At 48.9% G+C, this 14,806-nt stretch overlaps 1 protein-coding gene across 1 annotated transcript in view; it reads left to right on the plus strand.

Moving 5' to 3' along the window:
• The window catches only part of LOC119142304 (protein spinster homolog 2-like), a 141,382-nt gene extending 128,043 nt beyond the window's left edge, over positions 1–13,339 (plus strand). The window contains exons 12-13 of the mRNA XM_037375092.1: positions 6,820–6,866; positions 8,725–13,339. Of these exons, the coding sequence (XP_037230989.1) occupies positions 6,820–6,862 (43 nt within the window). The 3' untranslated portion in view covers positions 6,863–6,866; positions 8,725–13,339. The remainder of the gene's footprint in view (positions 1–6,819; positions 6,867–8,724) is intronic.
• The last annotated feature ends 1,467 nt before the right edge of the window (positions 13,340–14,806 follow it).

The following is a 14,806-nucleotide window of genomic DNA, read 5'->3' on the forward strand; positions in this document are numbered from 1 at the left end:
CAGGTCCTCGATACCCTAATGAGGGCTGTTACCCGCTCGCCTTCACATCTGCTCTGTTGCAGCTGCCCAGAAAAATAGAAGGAAAGGTTATTGATTTTTTTCTTTGTGCCAGTTTTCTCCTCTGTCAAGATCTGCGAAAGAGGAAAAATAGAAGCTGACCTATGTTTCTTCCTCTGGAGGCAAATATGCTCAGCACCTAGATTAAATGAACAGATACTAACATAGCCTGCACAGCTTTACGGGGCCGTACGAAATAGAGAAAAAAAAAAAGTGTATTTGCTGTACACGATTATCATATTCCATTTGCTAAACCCACTGACGTGCAGGAAGAAAAGGGGATCTAAGCCAATTCATTTCTTCAGCGCAGCTGGTGGAGCACCTGTCGTCACCAGCATGCAGCTCCCATCGGGCTGTCTCCACCAGAGCTGCTGCTCAGGACCCGCTGCTCCACCGCTGCTGCCTCCAGAGGGAAGGGCAGCTCTGTGCCAGGGGCTGGGGGATGCACACAACCCCGTCCTGCCTGAGCCTTGAAGTGCTTCAGATTTACACAAGCCCCAGGGTTCCTCCCTGGGTAGAAATGAGTGAGCACAAGCAGGCAGCAGAGCTAATTGAAGTAGTGGTTTCTTACTCCAATGCGAGCTACTTCTCTGCCTGATTCTTTGTTATTAGTGTTCCTATTCCTGTTGTAAACTGACCTCAAACAGAAACTGTTTTATTTCATCAAACAGACCCTGTTCTTGGGAGGCTGGATGAACCTGTCACGATGCATCAGGGAGCTCAGTGCATAGACTTATTTTTAGCTGTGCCAGTCCTGTCCCGGTACCACTCACTGGGAGCTTTCTAGGTTGATGTATTATTATTGCTTATGTTTCATGCATCTTCACTTCCAGTCAGTTTTTCAGCAGCAGCATAGTAGGAGCCTTTTAAATCAAAGCACCAAATTTCTGCAGTAAGGCAGTTATTCATGGGCGTCTTTGTCCCAAAGTTACTGAGTTCACTATCAAAATAGCTTCGGTTCAGTTCAAACAGGACGTGCTCTCTGGCAGCAATCCTCGATTTGGCTGGTTTTACACCCTGCTCAGAAGGCAACAGGTTTTGAACGAAGGTTTGATGTTCTGCAGCCAGTTTTTAGGGAGGAGATGGAGGCACCAGCGCACCTAGGAGTTTGTTCAGCATCCCGGGAGAAGTCTGTTGTGGAGCGGGGAAGCAAAGCCAGCCCCTTCCAACTGCAGGTGCAAACGGCAGCTGTGCTTAATTACCGGGGGACAGTAATGGCTAATGTACATTCTGCACCGCTTGATTAAAAACTCTGTATCATGAAAGGCAGAAAAGCTGCACACTGGAACTGGAGCCTCCAGCCTGCTGGTTGTGCTCCTCATAAAGCATCTGGCAAAACAGTGAGACATTGCTGGGACCAGTACGTTACACTCCCATGCGTGTAGGGAGCCAGGCTGAGAGAGGATGCTGCAAATAGGTAAGGCAGCTTCTGCGGTGAGCACAATAATAGGAGGAAGCAGAATAGCCATGGACTTCTTTGATTTGTTTCAGGGGCAGAAATCTTTGTGTGAGCTCAGTGCCGCACGTGTGACCCTGTGCGTTACTCGATAAAACCTGGTGCTTTTCATGGAGTTTGACCGATTCAAAGTCCTCAGGGTGACAAAATCCCAGTGAAATGCAGCTGTAAGTCCCCAGGTGGTGAAATACCGGTGAGACAAAGCAGGAGGGTCTGTGCAGAGCACGAATGAGGTGTGCCAAGGTACGAGGGGTGCTTGGATGTGTCTCTAAGGTGTTCCCTGTCCTGTGTTACTGCTTTGTATTGCTGGCAGGCCAGCTGCAGTAAGCGTTCCATCCCCTCGAAGCTGACTCTGTTGATGAGGGTGTTGACAGTATGCAGCCAGAGATGGAAAATATGAGCGGGACGGTCTGTAAACTTGTGTCCATTTCCCTCCTTTGTCTACTAAAATGTGAATTGTTTTGGCACTCGGCTTCAGCAAGGATTTCTTTAAAGCGATTGATCCCTGCAGTAACGCGGTGGTGGTTGAAGTGAGGCCAGTATGTGGAGCATACACCTTCCTGACATTTCGCCCTCTCTGAACCACGGCTGGTGAATGAGGAGGTGGCTACTGTGCAGAGAGAGTCTGTGCCGTAGTCCCCTCTGTCCTCCTCTGCCTTGCTGATCTCCTTTCTCCCTCCAGCTGCAACTACACGTGTCCTCTTGCGTCAGGGAGGCCACCGTGACAGCGTTACTTCTACCCGAGGATTTTAACTTACCTGATGGACCGGTGGTCGGGTGCATTTGGAGATCAAGAAACCCAGTGTGGAAGGCTGCCCCAGCTCTCCCACGCCCTATTTTGTCGGTTATCTGCAGGAACAGCGATAGCAGCAGCATGAGCTGACCTCGAGTGCAAGTGGCTTCCTGTGTTCATTTATCAGTCCATAAAATTCACTTTTACATTTAAAGTCATACAGGTGTGGAGCTGCAGATGATGATCCATAGCCTCTGTTCTTGCATAGGTTCAGACAGCAACGTTAGGTCTGAATGCTGCTGATGCATTTCAGCAACAGGATTTGCAGAACGCCACACCTGGCTGGGCTGCAAGTCATCACTGGTAACGCAGGTGGAGTGTGTCATTGGCTCTAATCCTTCCATGCCAAGAAAACCCACCCCTTTAACTAGCTGTATTTGAAAAAGAAATTTGTTTTTTGTAGATGTAGGGCCATAAAGTCTCATTACCTTTCAGGGATGTCTGTCCATGTAAACATTGCATCACCCAAGTTTTCTCATTTTGGTGTGTTCACAAAGCCTTTTGGAGAGGTTTTACCCCCGCCCCCCCCCCAGCAACATCTGAGGAGGTTCAGAAGGCTGGTACCCCTTCCTAAAGCGCTGCTTCAAGCAGCACGTTGTAGCATGTTGCACGGTGCTTCAGAAACACAGAATTCTCTCCAGTGAAATAAAAGGAAGAAGGATCCTTGATCACAGGCAAGAGCTGCTGCTGAGGCCAGTGATCTAGCTGCCCCTGTAGCCCCAATACTCATCTGCTGAACGAGCTCCTGCTAGTCAAAAAATGAGTTATTTGCAGGCTAGAAGGACCCCACCGAAGCATTTTATTGTTGGTTGTGAAAGTTAAGTGATGTTAAGTACAGCAGGCTATAAAAATTAGGATGTTATTTCCTAATGTGCTTCTTGGTTACAAAAGCCAGAGCCTGACTTGCTTAGATAGCAAGAATGCAGGGCTTTCGGAAAGCTGTAGGATACTGAAATATGTGTGTTGTTCAAGTTCTGTATGAAACTTAACATTAAATGGTGTTGGCAGCATTCACAAAAGCTTTATGTAACCGCAGCCTTTCTCTTGGAGTCTTGCACATGATGGTGCTGCACGTACCGAAGTGTGTGCTCCTTCTTGCTGTCCTGTTACTTGCTGGAGTTTGAGCTCATGAACAGAGCTGACACATTCATGGAGCTCAAACGTTTAGTAGCCTATATGTTACGGCAAGTCAGTGGGACGTATATCCCGCCACTGCTTCTCACAGCTTCACCTGAAATTGCTGGAGCAGATGGAGCTGCAGGTGAGGAGGGAGATCTGGGTTTTATTCTTGCTGGCACAGGGTGGAGCAGAGCACTCCTGGATTGGATGTGGGCAGCAAAAAACTCTTTTTTTTTTCAGTGGCCACGCAGGGCTCAGACTGTGCCAGGAACTGCACAGCAGCGCTGGCTGTCCTACAGGTTGTAACCTCCACGATCTGTTGGCTTGGTGGCCAGCTGGACTGAAGGGGACACAGTGTTTGGAGAACATCTCTGCACAGTTCCTGAGATGAGTAGAGTATAGCTGACCTGTAAAAAATCCTGGCCACTCACCTGTTGTCTTAATTTCATCGTCTTTTTCTTATGCAGTACTCTAACCGGCGGAGGTGCTGTGAGATTAGATCCATTTTACATAGTATAAATATTTAACAGCTCTAGAGCATGTAGTTTAATATTAAACAGACAGTCTTATAAATACTTTAGAATTATAGATCCTGTCACACTACATGGAATCGGTTTGATAGGATCTAGGAGAAATATTTAGGTTTGACAGGAGAGGAAATGATGGGGTTAGAAGGAGTCAGCCACATTTTTAACTGCTGGAGGAGCCCGTAAAAAACAACAAAAAAAAGTTGTACGGCTTCTGTTCTTGAAAGGCAATTTGGGTAAGTTTCCTCCCCCTCAGGAAACAAGAGACTGGTTCCCACCCCGCTCTCTTCAAGGAAAGAAAACATTCACAATCTTGAAAAAACACTGCAAAGAAAATAGAACAATTTAGGATCCAGTGTTTACCCAGCAGATACCACCAAATCGGAAGCGACAATCTATTCAGTGTGGGATTATCGTTATTAGAGAGGCGAGTGGGACCGAAACAGGGATTTAGATGCTCTTGAGCCTTGTGAGCTTAAGTCCATGTACTACATTTTAACCACCTAAGAGAATCTAAAATTTATTATTAGTGGTTTTGCTTGGAAAAAAAACCCTGATAAAAAATTCACAGCTGACCTGCTGCCACCTGTAAGCTGTGCCCCCTGCAACCAGGCTGTGCCTACGTCAGCGCCCACCGTCTCCAACAGCTTCAGGGAGAAGCTGCAGGGAGTTTGCACAGTCCCAAACCCGGGGCGGGGGGCTGTTTCAGCCCCCTCCTCTGCCCGCTGGCTTCCTCTGTGAGCCCTGAAAGCCACTTCTCGTCCCAGCGGCTTCTCAAGGCACGTGGGTCTAATGTCCTGTGAAATCTTGTAAATGCATCTCAGGATTAGCCCTTCCAGGCCTCCGTTCCCATCTGCAAAACAGATAAAGCCAAGTGGGGAGAAATGTGTTAAAATGCAAAGACCGAGTAAGTCTCATGACTGGGGGGGGACAACATACGTACTGATGTGGGAGGTACCTGTTACCGTGGAGGGGGCTGAACTCTAAGTGACACAGGAGGGACAGTTGTGTGTGTATTCCCAGTTCATCCGTCAGCAGTGTAGGTGGCCTCCCTGTGCTAAAGAGAAACTAACGGCAAAACGAACTTTTTTTCGTGTAAATGTGTATGTAAAAATGTGGCATGAGTTACATGTTAAGGGACTTGACTTTCAAACGTTACAGCATATTCGAACATCTGGAGGTCTGGTATCCTGTGATGGTTTCCTAACCTATCAGTTTGCTTCCTACCGAGGTTGCCTGTGGTGGTACAGGGCGGTGTGTTTTCTCTCCCCACTGGATTCTGACTGTTAAAGCACACCGCCACATCCGACACAATGTCATGACCAAAGCAGTGGGGTTACCGAGAATGACAGTTCTACAAAGAAACTTTCCAGCAGCTCCTGCATCAAAAATATTTCAGTTTATAGCCTGAAAAGGTCCAGAGGCTTCTGTGCATCTCGGAGACAAATCTCCTGCAAGGCTGGTGTGAGGTTAAGAGCTGTAGGTTGAACTGGGCCGCTTTCTGATGCAGAGATTTCTCGCAAGGTGTCCCCTAGCCACTGGTGAATTTTTATCCTGGAACACGTTGAATCCAGCATCATACCTTTTCAGCAAAAAAGTTTGTCCCGCGTGGGGTATGAGGTCTGGGGAAAAGCCACAGGTGACTTTTAATGAAGCAACATTTTCCGAAGGAAAATGATGTTTCACTGAGAAGTTCTTACCTGGTGGGACCTCAGGCCGTGATGGTTTCTGTCCTCTCCCCTGTAAACCTGCCCAAGTTTTTCGCTGAATCGGAAAGTAGCTGTGCTTTTGCATGTGATGGCAACCCGTGCCATCTTTTGAGGTATAAAAGGCTACTGTTTATTTGTTATTTGAAGTTAGCACAGCCGAAAGACTCCTCCTTTGTGACTCAGATTTATCCTCTTGTTGGCCAAGTGCACTTGGGTGAAAGCAGCCCAGCATGGCAGTGTCAGGCCAGGTCCCTGGGTGAGGGGTGGGGGTGGGGTTTCCAGCGTATTGCAAGGACCTAGGAGCTCCCAGTGAGGTCAGTGAGCATCCAAGATAGAAAATAAGTCCCCAAGGTCTTACTTGTCCTTCTTACGGCCCAGACAGGGGCCTGGCTGTGCTTAGCGCCGTCTCAGGAGTGTGTCCGTGTCCCCAAGTCACCACAGCCCAGGAAGGCACAGCGGCGTCAGGGAGAGGCGAGGTGACCTGCTGCGGCCCACGAGGAGGGCTGAACGCGCAGGGCATGTAGTGCCCTGAGGAGGAGCAGGTCTAAGGCACGAACTTTGTAAAACCTGTTGCTGCCTTTTGCCCGGGTACCCCGCCGAGCAAACTGGTGCTGTTCCCCTCGGCGGCCGGCGGTGCAGGGCAGCACCTTGCCGAGACCAGCTCCTGCCTGGTACCACCACAGTCTCCATCCATCCCTCGGGAGCAGCTGTCTACAACAGCAGCAGGTCTTCAGGAGCTGAGAACTGAAAGACAGCTCCTTTTTACTTAATTTAATTTTTATCAGTGGTGACTGTTTACATTTATGCTGTCAGACTGAAGGACACCATCCAACAGCCACTGTATAAACAACCTCGTTACTGGCTTCGGGAAACAATTGCTGTGCCTGGATGCATTTGGGACCTTCCCAAATCCTTGTCAATTAGTGTCAGCAACGTTACTTGGCATGTTCCAGCTATCATTGTCAGAATCGCTATCAGGCACCGCTGTGTGAAAGGGTTTCAGCTTTACGCTCCTGTGCAGGACAGTTATTACTGTCCTAGCTCTTTAGAAATTGTTAAGCGACAGGAACCTGGATTTAATAGGCTGCTATGTTTTTAGGAGCCTGTTTCTTTGCTAATTGCAGCTTTCACATGTCACTTTTGTTTTTCCTTCACCAGGGTCAGTCAACTCGTGATGCCACCAGCCTCTGTGAAAGTCTGAGATGGTAAGTGACCCACACAGCAACTGGTTTTAAGCTACCCACGTGCTCCAGAACCCCTGTCAACCGATTTCTTTCCTTATAAATTGGAAAGTTAGCCTCAGACAGCCATGGCTCACACCTCTGCTACCCTTAACCCAAATCGGAATCAGAACAGGGAAACCAGGGGTCAGCTCAAGTGTCCTTTGTTGTAGCAAGTTGCTTCCAGAAACCTGGTGCTCCCTTCTTGGAGCAGATAAGACCATTCTGCTCCAGTCGACTTGACCAGCAGCAGGTGTGGTTGTCTGAGGCCAGAAATTAGAACGTATCTGGCGTTCATAAAACCTCCTGCTGCATTGCTCCTGGTCCAATGTCGGCTCGCTATCAAATGACCGCTCCTAGCATATTCCGACTTTTCTGCAGAAAAATATTTTCTGGCAGCACGTGAACTTGCATGTTGTTGCTAGGACTGTCCCCCGCTGTGACCCTGGATCCAGGGTGACAGAGCTGAGACCTCGGCAGTGAGCCAGAGGGAGAGTCCCCCTCCTGCTGCCCTTTCTTCTCCCTTGTGTTCGTGCTATTCTTATCACTCACCAACAGTCACAGCGCCGCCGCTCAGAGCTGCTACAATTGATAAACACTTCCCAGCATTTTACCGTAGCCAAAATTAATTAAAGCAAGTTTTTGAAGAGGAGATTTCTTTCCCATAAATTAAATGCATTGAAAGCCTAATCATAAAATCAGAATTCAATAACACACTTAAGAACGGCCTTTTGGGGGGAAGGATTTAATGCAATCTCTAGTACAGCAGATGGGTTATTTCCACAGAGGGGAGTGTATTCTGCTGTAAACTAAGGCTAGGATAGGCCTGCCTGTACCTTGTAGTCTCTGGGCTGGACATGTACTCACACATTATTTATCAGTAGCTTTTAGATAAAGGGTGGGTTTTAAAAAACAAACAAAAAAAAGCCTCAAAAGATCTGGGAGGAACTATTTGGTGGTGTTGCTGATGCTGAGACTCGCCTTATAAAAGACTGGGTCTTATAAAAGACACTTGGGTCCTGTCCACACCCAGGTTTTTCGTTGTACTTTCTTCTCTTTTGGTCCAGTTGTACACAGGTTGAGGGAATTGATCTGTAGCTCAGCAGTCAGGGATTTTTAAGGTCAGGGGCAATTTCCTGCGTAAGGTGGAGCGCAGACCCTCCCACAGAAATCCTGCGGTGAGAGAACTGGTTGTTAGCCTCTCCACTTCATCTAGGCAAGCTGCTGGCCGCTTGGATGTGCCACAGCGTACACAAGGGGTACCTCGCCGGTCAATAGATGTGCTGAGACCGCTCTTTAAAGCAAGGGGGTCCCACCACGTGCTGGGGGAAAGCCAGTGTCCGCTCTGCCTCAGCAGCAGCGAGGCTGCCAGCTGGGCTCTCCAAAGGACAGCAGTTTTGAAAATGACAATTTAAGGCAAGAGGAGGGCCCTGGGTTTTTTTTAGTTAATTGATGGGGTTAAAAACAGTCCAGCAAAAATTAACCATTACCTGCTGAGCTGTTTCAGATCACATCACCAAAAGCTGTATCTACACAACTGACATAGACAAGACGTGGGTGATGCCCTTGAATGCTACGGACAAGAGTCTGAACCTGCTGCTGGTTCAGTCCTCGAGCAGGCTGTGCCTGGATCTCGGTGCATTCCTATTTCCCATCCCAAAAGACTACAGTCCATCCCAAAGTGTTGTCTCCACGCTGGTCACGCTTTGCTAGCCGCCAGCTTGCATGGAGGCAAGGGCTCTCTTCGCTGGCCTCTGCCACAAAGCTGGGGCGCGTGAGTTCACGATTACCGATCCATTCCCGTGACTACCCCATTAACCACCACCTTCTCCCTTGTTTGCAGCTGCCAGTGAAGGAAACAAGTGAACTCCTGCTCCCACCACCATCACAACAATCTCAAGCTCAAAGCCCTTCCGTACTGGAAACCGGTGGATCCTTCAGCTCCACAGCACCCTGGCAGGGTTATCCAGCACCAAATCAATCGCACCGCTCCAGCCTGCGGGGCCAGGCACTCGGAGGTGAGCAGGGCAGCCTGGAACACAAGAACTTTTTAAGCATAAGGACGTTCACAGGTTCCTCTGACCATTGGAAGCAACTGTCCACTGGACCCAAAATGTGCTACCCAAGTGAGTGACTGTAGATTCTGTATATGGTTTTAGTTGTAGCCAACAAAGTCCGCATTGTTTATAGGGCAACTTACGTCCTATTGAATGCTGCTGTTCTGTCAGCACTCCCAGAGACTGCACTAGTTGGGGACTTATCCTGTACATCACCTTTTCTTTAACACTGAAGGCTTAATTCAGATTATTATTTTTTATTTAAATATGTCATAAGATGCTTTATCTCTGCCGAAGACATTAGATGACAGATATATATATATATATTTAGATAAACAGTTTTTATTTAAACATTTAAAATGTGGAGCTGCCTGTGCAACCATACCAGACATGAGCAATGTCTACAGCTCTCCTCATCTCGGTGCCCTGGGATCAGGCCCTGCAAGGGCACCATAGGAAGACTGCCAGAGGGTGACTTACCCGTCACCTGAGGCTGAGCAACGGGACAGAGGAGAGAGTTTCGCTGCACTGGGTATGCTGGTGGTTGTTACAGAAAGGCCCAGAAGAACTTTGGGCAGAAATACCTAGGGGCTCTAGAGTCTGCTTGATAGGCTAAATTCAGCCTTGCCTAGGAGGTTCACAGGTTTTTAAAATACCAAAATCCAGCTGGCTGAGTTGCTTTACCTAGGGCCTGGTAGTGCAATACTGCTGTGCCAGTGACATCGTGCTTTGTTTACATGCATATCACATCACGTGTATCGTCAATGCTAATTCTCCCTGTCAGTATTCTCAAAGCAGGTGGCTGATACTCTACCGTAGCGGTTTCCTTTGGAGCGATGTTTAGGTTAATGCATGCCCAACCCCATGCACAGTCCCGGGGCTGCTCTTACCAGGGTGTCACGTTTACCTTTATGAAGATGCATCTGAGATCTTTAATATACAAGGCCAGCGTCTGACCTGTGTTGGTCTCAAATGCAGAAGCACGTGTCTGCAAAGCAGTCAGGGCGCTGTTTCGCTGAGTCTTGCTTCCTGCGCTTTGCCTCTACACGCCGGATTTACGCTAGGTCAGGTTGATGGTGCAACAGCGTGGGGAAGGCAGGTCCTGGAGAAGGAGTCAGGCTTCCAGAGAAAGAGCGTTGGTTCCGTGAACTCCTCACTCCCTTTTTTTCTGTTTAGGCGTCTCCCGCAAGTTTAGATCCCCCCCTCCAGCTTAGCACACATCTCAAGCGGGTGAATGCCCCTCACCCTTGTGCTCATGTTTAACAAGTGGCTGCAGTTGGGCTGCAAATAGGACTAAATAAGCAAAGGAAAAGCCAGACGGGGACTGGATGTGAGTTAAGTCTGGAAACTGGCTGTCCCGACCGCGGTGTAAGTTTGCTCAGACACGGGAAGGTACCGTTAGCAAATCTGGGGTTTCTCTGCCGTTCACTTCCAGGATGTGCTAGGACCTAGAGAACAGCATTGTAGTAGAGATGCTCAGTAACTCCAGGTACCAGCAAACCGGTTACTACTCACTGCACAGCCAGTCTCTGCCCAGGTAGAGGGGTTCTGAGGGTGACTCCTGTAACAACGTGAGCCTTTCCTCCTCGTCAGACTCCACAGGACTCTTCTGCAAAGGTTGCTCTGTCACCCAGAATCCCTTAACAATAGCTTTAAGATTTGGCTAAACAACCAGAGCCAGAAATTTTCCTCGAGTGCCTGGGCATCCTCTGGAGAACAGCAAGTGGGTGCTAGAAATAATAAAGCAAAGCAAATCCAAAACAATGCTTCATTTCCCACCTCGTGCCACTATTTACATTTGTAGGGGAAATACCGCCTCTGTAGTCTAGGAGCCAAACACTTGGCTTTAAAGGCACATGAATTTCTGATTCCCATTAAGAAATTCCTTGTTATGTTAAGCTGTTTAAAAAGAAACAAAAAGCAACCTAACAATCAGTCATTTCATCTTGGAGACCAAAGAAGATTAGCCACGCTTCCTAAATTCCTTTTCCGATAGGCTCTCTCAGTTGTAGCATTTACCGTTAACAACATGAAGCATTCCTGCTGAAGTCCGGAGATTAGGAATTGTCCTTAAACTTAATTCTCAGGAGTCAAAAATGAAAAGGGAACTGCAGTGTTTTGTGATTTCACTAGCTCTCCTCGTTCGTGACAAGCCCCCACCCCGGTTAGAGAAGCACAGCGCTGCTGCAGGAGGCCAGCTTTACCTCCTGTGCGTGTGAAGGAGGTTGCGGTGGCTTTTTTCAACAAGGAAAGAGGGAAGGGAGCAAGCAAGGGAGTTAGAAGCGAGTCCTACCTGCAGCAGTTCCACGCCAAGGGATCCCTGAGTCCCTGCTCCCACATGTTCCCGGCTAAGAGAAGGAAGCCAAAGCAGCAGCTATGACAGCTCAGAGATGAACAGAATGGAAACTCAGCCTTTCCACCTCCTGCGGACGCTGCTGCTCCTTTACACGTTGATGACCCATAGTCAAACGGCCAGAAGCCAAAGGGCTGCATTTCTTGTTGAGCGTTTCTTGGTTTAGCTGTGAGGAATTGTTCAGTTAGTGCTCTATAAAGGTATTTCATCTATTAGAGGGAAGCCAGCTCGCTTAGATCGAGGGTCCATAGATTAAGGCAATAAGAGATCCATCCAGTCTGGACATGAAATGTACGTATTACCAAACAAACTGGATCTATGTTGCCATGTAAACCCCTTCCCCGGACTTGAAGGCACTGTTCCCTGTCCCAGGACATCGGGCCATTTCTGCCGGTGATGATGTGGGGAAAGCCACCGCCTAACCTCAGTTTCTGTATGTGCCAAGCTGAGATACTCGCTGTATAAACGAGCGACGTCATGTTTCTGTACTCTAGTAGAGGCCAGAACTTCTGTATTGTTAAAACAAGACTTACAGTGTTGTGTTGTACTGGTGCTGAGCTCCGGGCTTAGCCAGCGATACTGTGTGGGTTTCCCCTGTGATTCCATTTTGCGTGGGTATGGATGTCCCAGCCCTGGAAGCTGTTCGCTGTTGACCTTGTGGAGCAGTTTAGGAGCAGTGGAACAATGTTTGCTACACACACGGGAAGTATTTCTGGAATGAGAATGGAAATCTAGACTGAATGCACATTACTTGTATCCAAGCTGGTAAGAACCCTCGTTAAAACTAGTATTTCTGGTTTTATAAAGAAAGGCTTTTAATAGGAAAAGAGAATTAGTTTCTGATGAGGTAGCTATGTATTTTAGTATCCATCACATCAAATGAAGCAAGATTTCAGCCTGTCACTTAAATAAGTAGTTGTTCAAGACATCAACATCGTGTCTGTGGTTCTAAACTTCACCACAAAATTAAATAGGCCCAATAAGGACAGAAATACCTGTAAAGCCACCGATCTCTTGCACGCAAAATCACTTCATGTGAATGTCTGAAAATCAGAGTACACAAACAGGAGCCCCTGAATGCATTTGAGAACATATGGGACAATACTACCAAAAAGGCGGCGAGCACTACGCACACCCCCACCCCAGCACAGGCACGTCTCCTCAGGACAGGCTGCCAAGCGAGGGGAAAGGTCTCCAGGTTATCGGCTGGTGCTGCTGTGTCTTGCCCCCGCTCCCTGGTACCTGCTGCCTCCCCCTGTTCCTTTGGGCTGCGACTGGTCCTTCCCCAGTGCTCTGCCCCGGTTCCCCACCTCTGCCCGAGGGCCGAAGGTCTCCCATGGCCGAGGGCCTCCCATGGTTTGCTGCAAGGCGCAGGCTCCGTCCCCTCTCCCCGCACTTTGCTGCATTCATCAGGGTCTGCACAGGGTGTCCGGAGCGCGCCAGGGAGGGTCCAGGACGCCCTCAGTTAATCGTGAGGGCTCTCTTCCACTCCACTCCATAAACAGTCTGGTTTTTTAAAGCCACCATGAACTCCCTCCACAGATAAACTGCATTTCCACCCATGCAGCCACTACAGAAGCAATTAGGTGACTTGTACACAGCGAGGGAAACAGAGGTAATGGGAACTGCACAGAGAGGCAAGACGGTGACCCAAAGGCAGCAAACTGCCAGCCCAAGTAACTACAACACCTCCTGCTGCCGCCGCTCACGGAGTGACCCCAAGAGCCTCTCCCCCTTCACAGAGTAGCTAAGAGTCACCTCAGGGTGACTGAACCCCGTAAATGAATGGCTGTACTCTGGAAAGCAGAATTCCTCTGTGCACCCTCTGTCCTAATTGTCTGTTTTCTTTTCCATCTGCTTTATTGTTTGGTAAACCAGCACTTACAATCACTTTTACTATGTGATGTACGGGAGTATTAGTATATTTTCTTGTTATACAAGGGAGGAGTATAAAATAGTTTTCTGATTTCTTTCAGAAGCAAATGACTATTTTATTTTTTAAGAGCAATTGATTGTGAATCTCAGAGTATAAAAAAAAAAGATAAATAAGCCAAATATATACCTTTATGTAAATTAAGAAATAAAAGTATTTAAAGCATACCTCCTGGCTCCCTTTCTTGTGTCACACCCCGTGCTCTGCTTGCACGCTCCTGGGGCTGCTGGCTGCAGGGCTGGTCCCTGGGACAAGGCTCCCTGAGCTCCACCAGCCACACAGCTCCTACCGGGAGCACTTTGATGTAGAGAGCGATGAACCCACCTGGACACCAGCCTGCCTGCAGCTTGTTCAAAAAGTAACACCGCGAGCAGGGAAGGGCAGAGGGGTGGTGGGTGACAGCCTCCTTTTCCCCCTGGAGTTGGCTGCCTGGATCCAGGCCAGGATCAGAGCAGGGAGGAAGGAACTGGTGGCGGGCACAGAGGCACGGTCCTGCTCCATCGCCTTCCAGGCCCCTCACTGCACAGCAGCAACGCCTGTCAGAGCTACAAGACCTGGCTGATCTGACTGATGGAAACGGCTAACGCAGTGGTAGCGGCGGGCTGGGCGCACAGGAAGCATGCCAGGAAATTCATCCCCAAGTGGCAGCCATGGCAGGCACCAAGGATCCTGCACCAGCTGTGCCTGCCGGCTTCACGGGATGCTTCGCATCCTGCTCGTGGCCAGAAGGAGCGAAGGGGCTGTTCCTGCTGCTCCGGCAGCACTGCGGCCCACCTGCTCTCCTGCCTTGGTCTGCGGTGGCAGCACAGACAAGGTCTGAGTCGCCCCTTACCAGCTGTGGAAGAGCCCTCTCCTGCAGTGACCTGCAGCATCTGCCGTCAGTGTTCTTTTCCTTCAGCGCCGCAAAAGTGTCCCAGCCAGGACACCCCTGCCAGCAAAGCATTTGTCACTTCAACAATAAACCCTGATCGATTCTAGTAGTGCATCTCAGGGCTTTCAGCTTAAGTGTACTGTGTAAATGACTCAATTAAGCATAATTTTGAAAATTCTGATGTTCCAGCAGCTAAGCTTTGAAGCTCAGCAGCTTTAGCTTCCATCAACCAACAACTGCTAATGTGACTGTACTGTTCACTTTTTTTAAAAAAAAAAATAATCATGGACATACACATGCATGTGTGCGCACACACACTCCTCTCGCTCTTCCAGCCTCCCCCCGCAGCCGTCCCTTTCCGTAACCCCCCCACACACACACGCTGCTTCTGCAGAGCTGTCCCCGAGGCCCTCTGCACGGGCTTGCACAGCGTGACTACACTGACCACCTCCAGCACGTGCTGACAGCCGAGCTGCGCGTCACCTTGGGAAGCCCGAGCTGGCTTGTCCAAGCCGATGCCATTTATGCCCTGGGTGTCCTGGCCCGACTGCTGGTGCCTTCACCACGGCTGTACAAAGAGGTCCTGAGTCCCGCTCCAGATCAGCTCCCAACATGCTGTAACCACCTCCTAGTGTCCCTGGCAAAATCTCTGTATGACACATAGTATATTACATCAAAACTAAAACACTGAAGCGTTAGCATTTGAAGGAA

This window comes from Falco rusticolus, chromosome 1, assembly GCF_015220075.1.
Source record: "Falco rusticolus isolate bFalRus1 chromosome 1, bFalRus1.pri, whole genome shotgun sequence".
In the NCBI taxonomy this organism is placed as follows: Eukaryota; Metazoa; Chordata; class Aves; order Falconiformes; family Falconidae; genus Falco; species Falco rusticolus.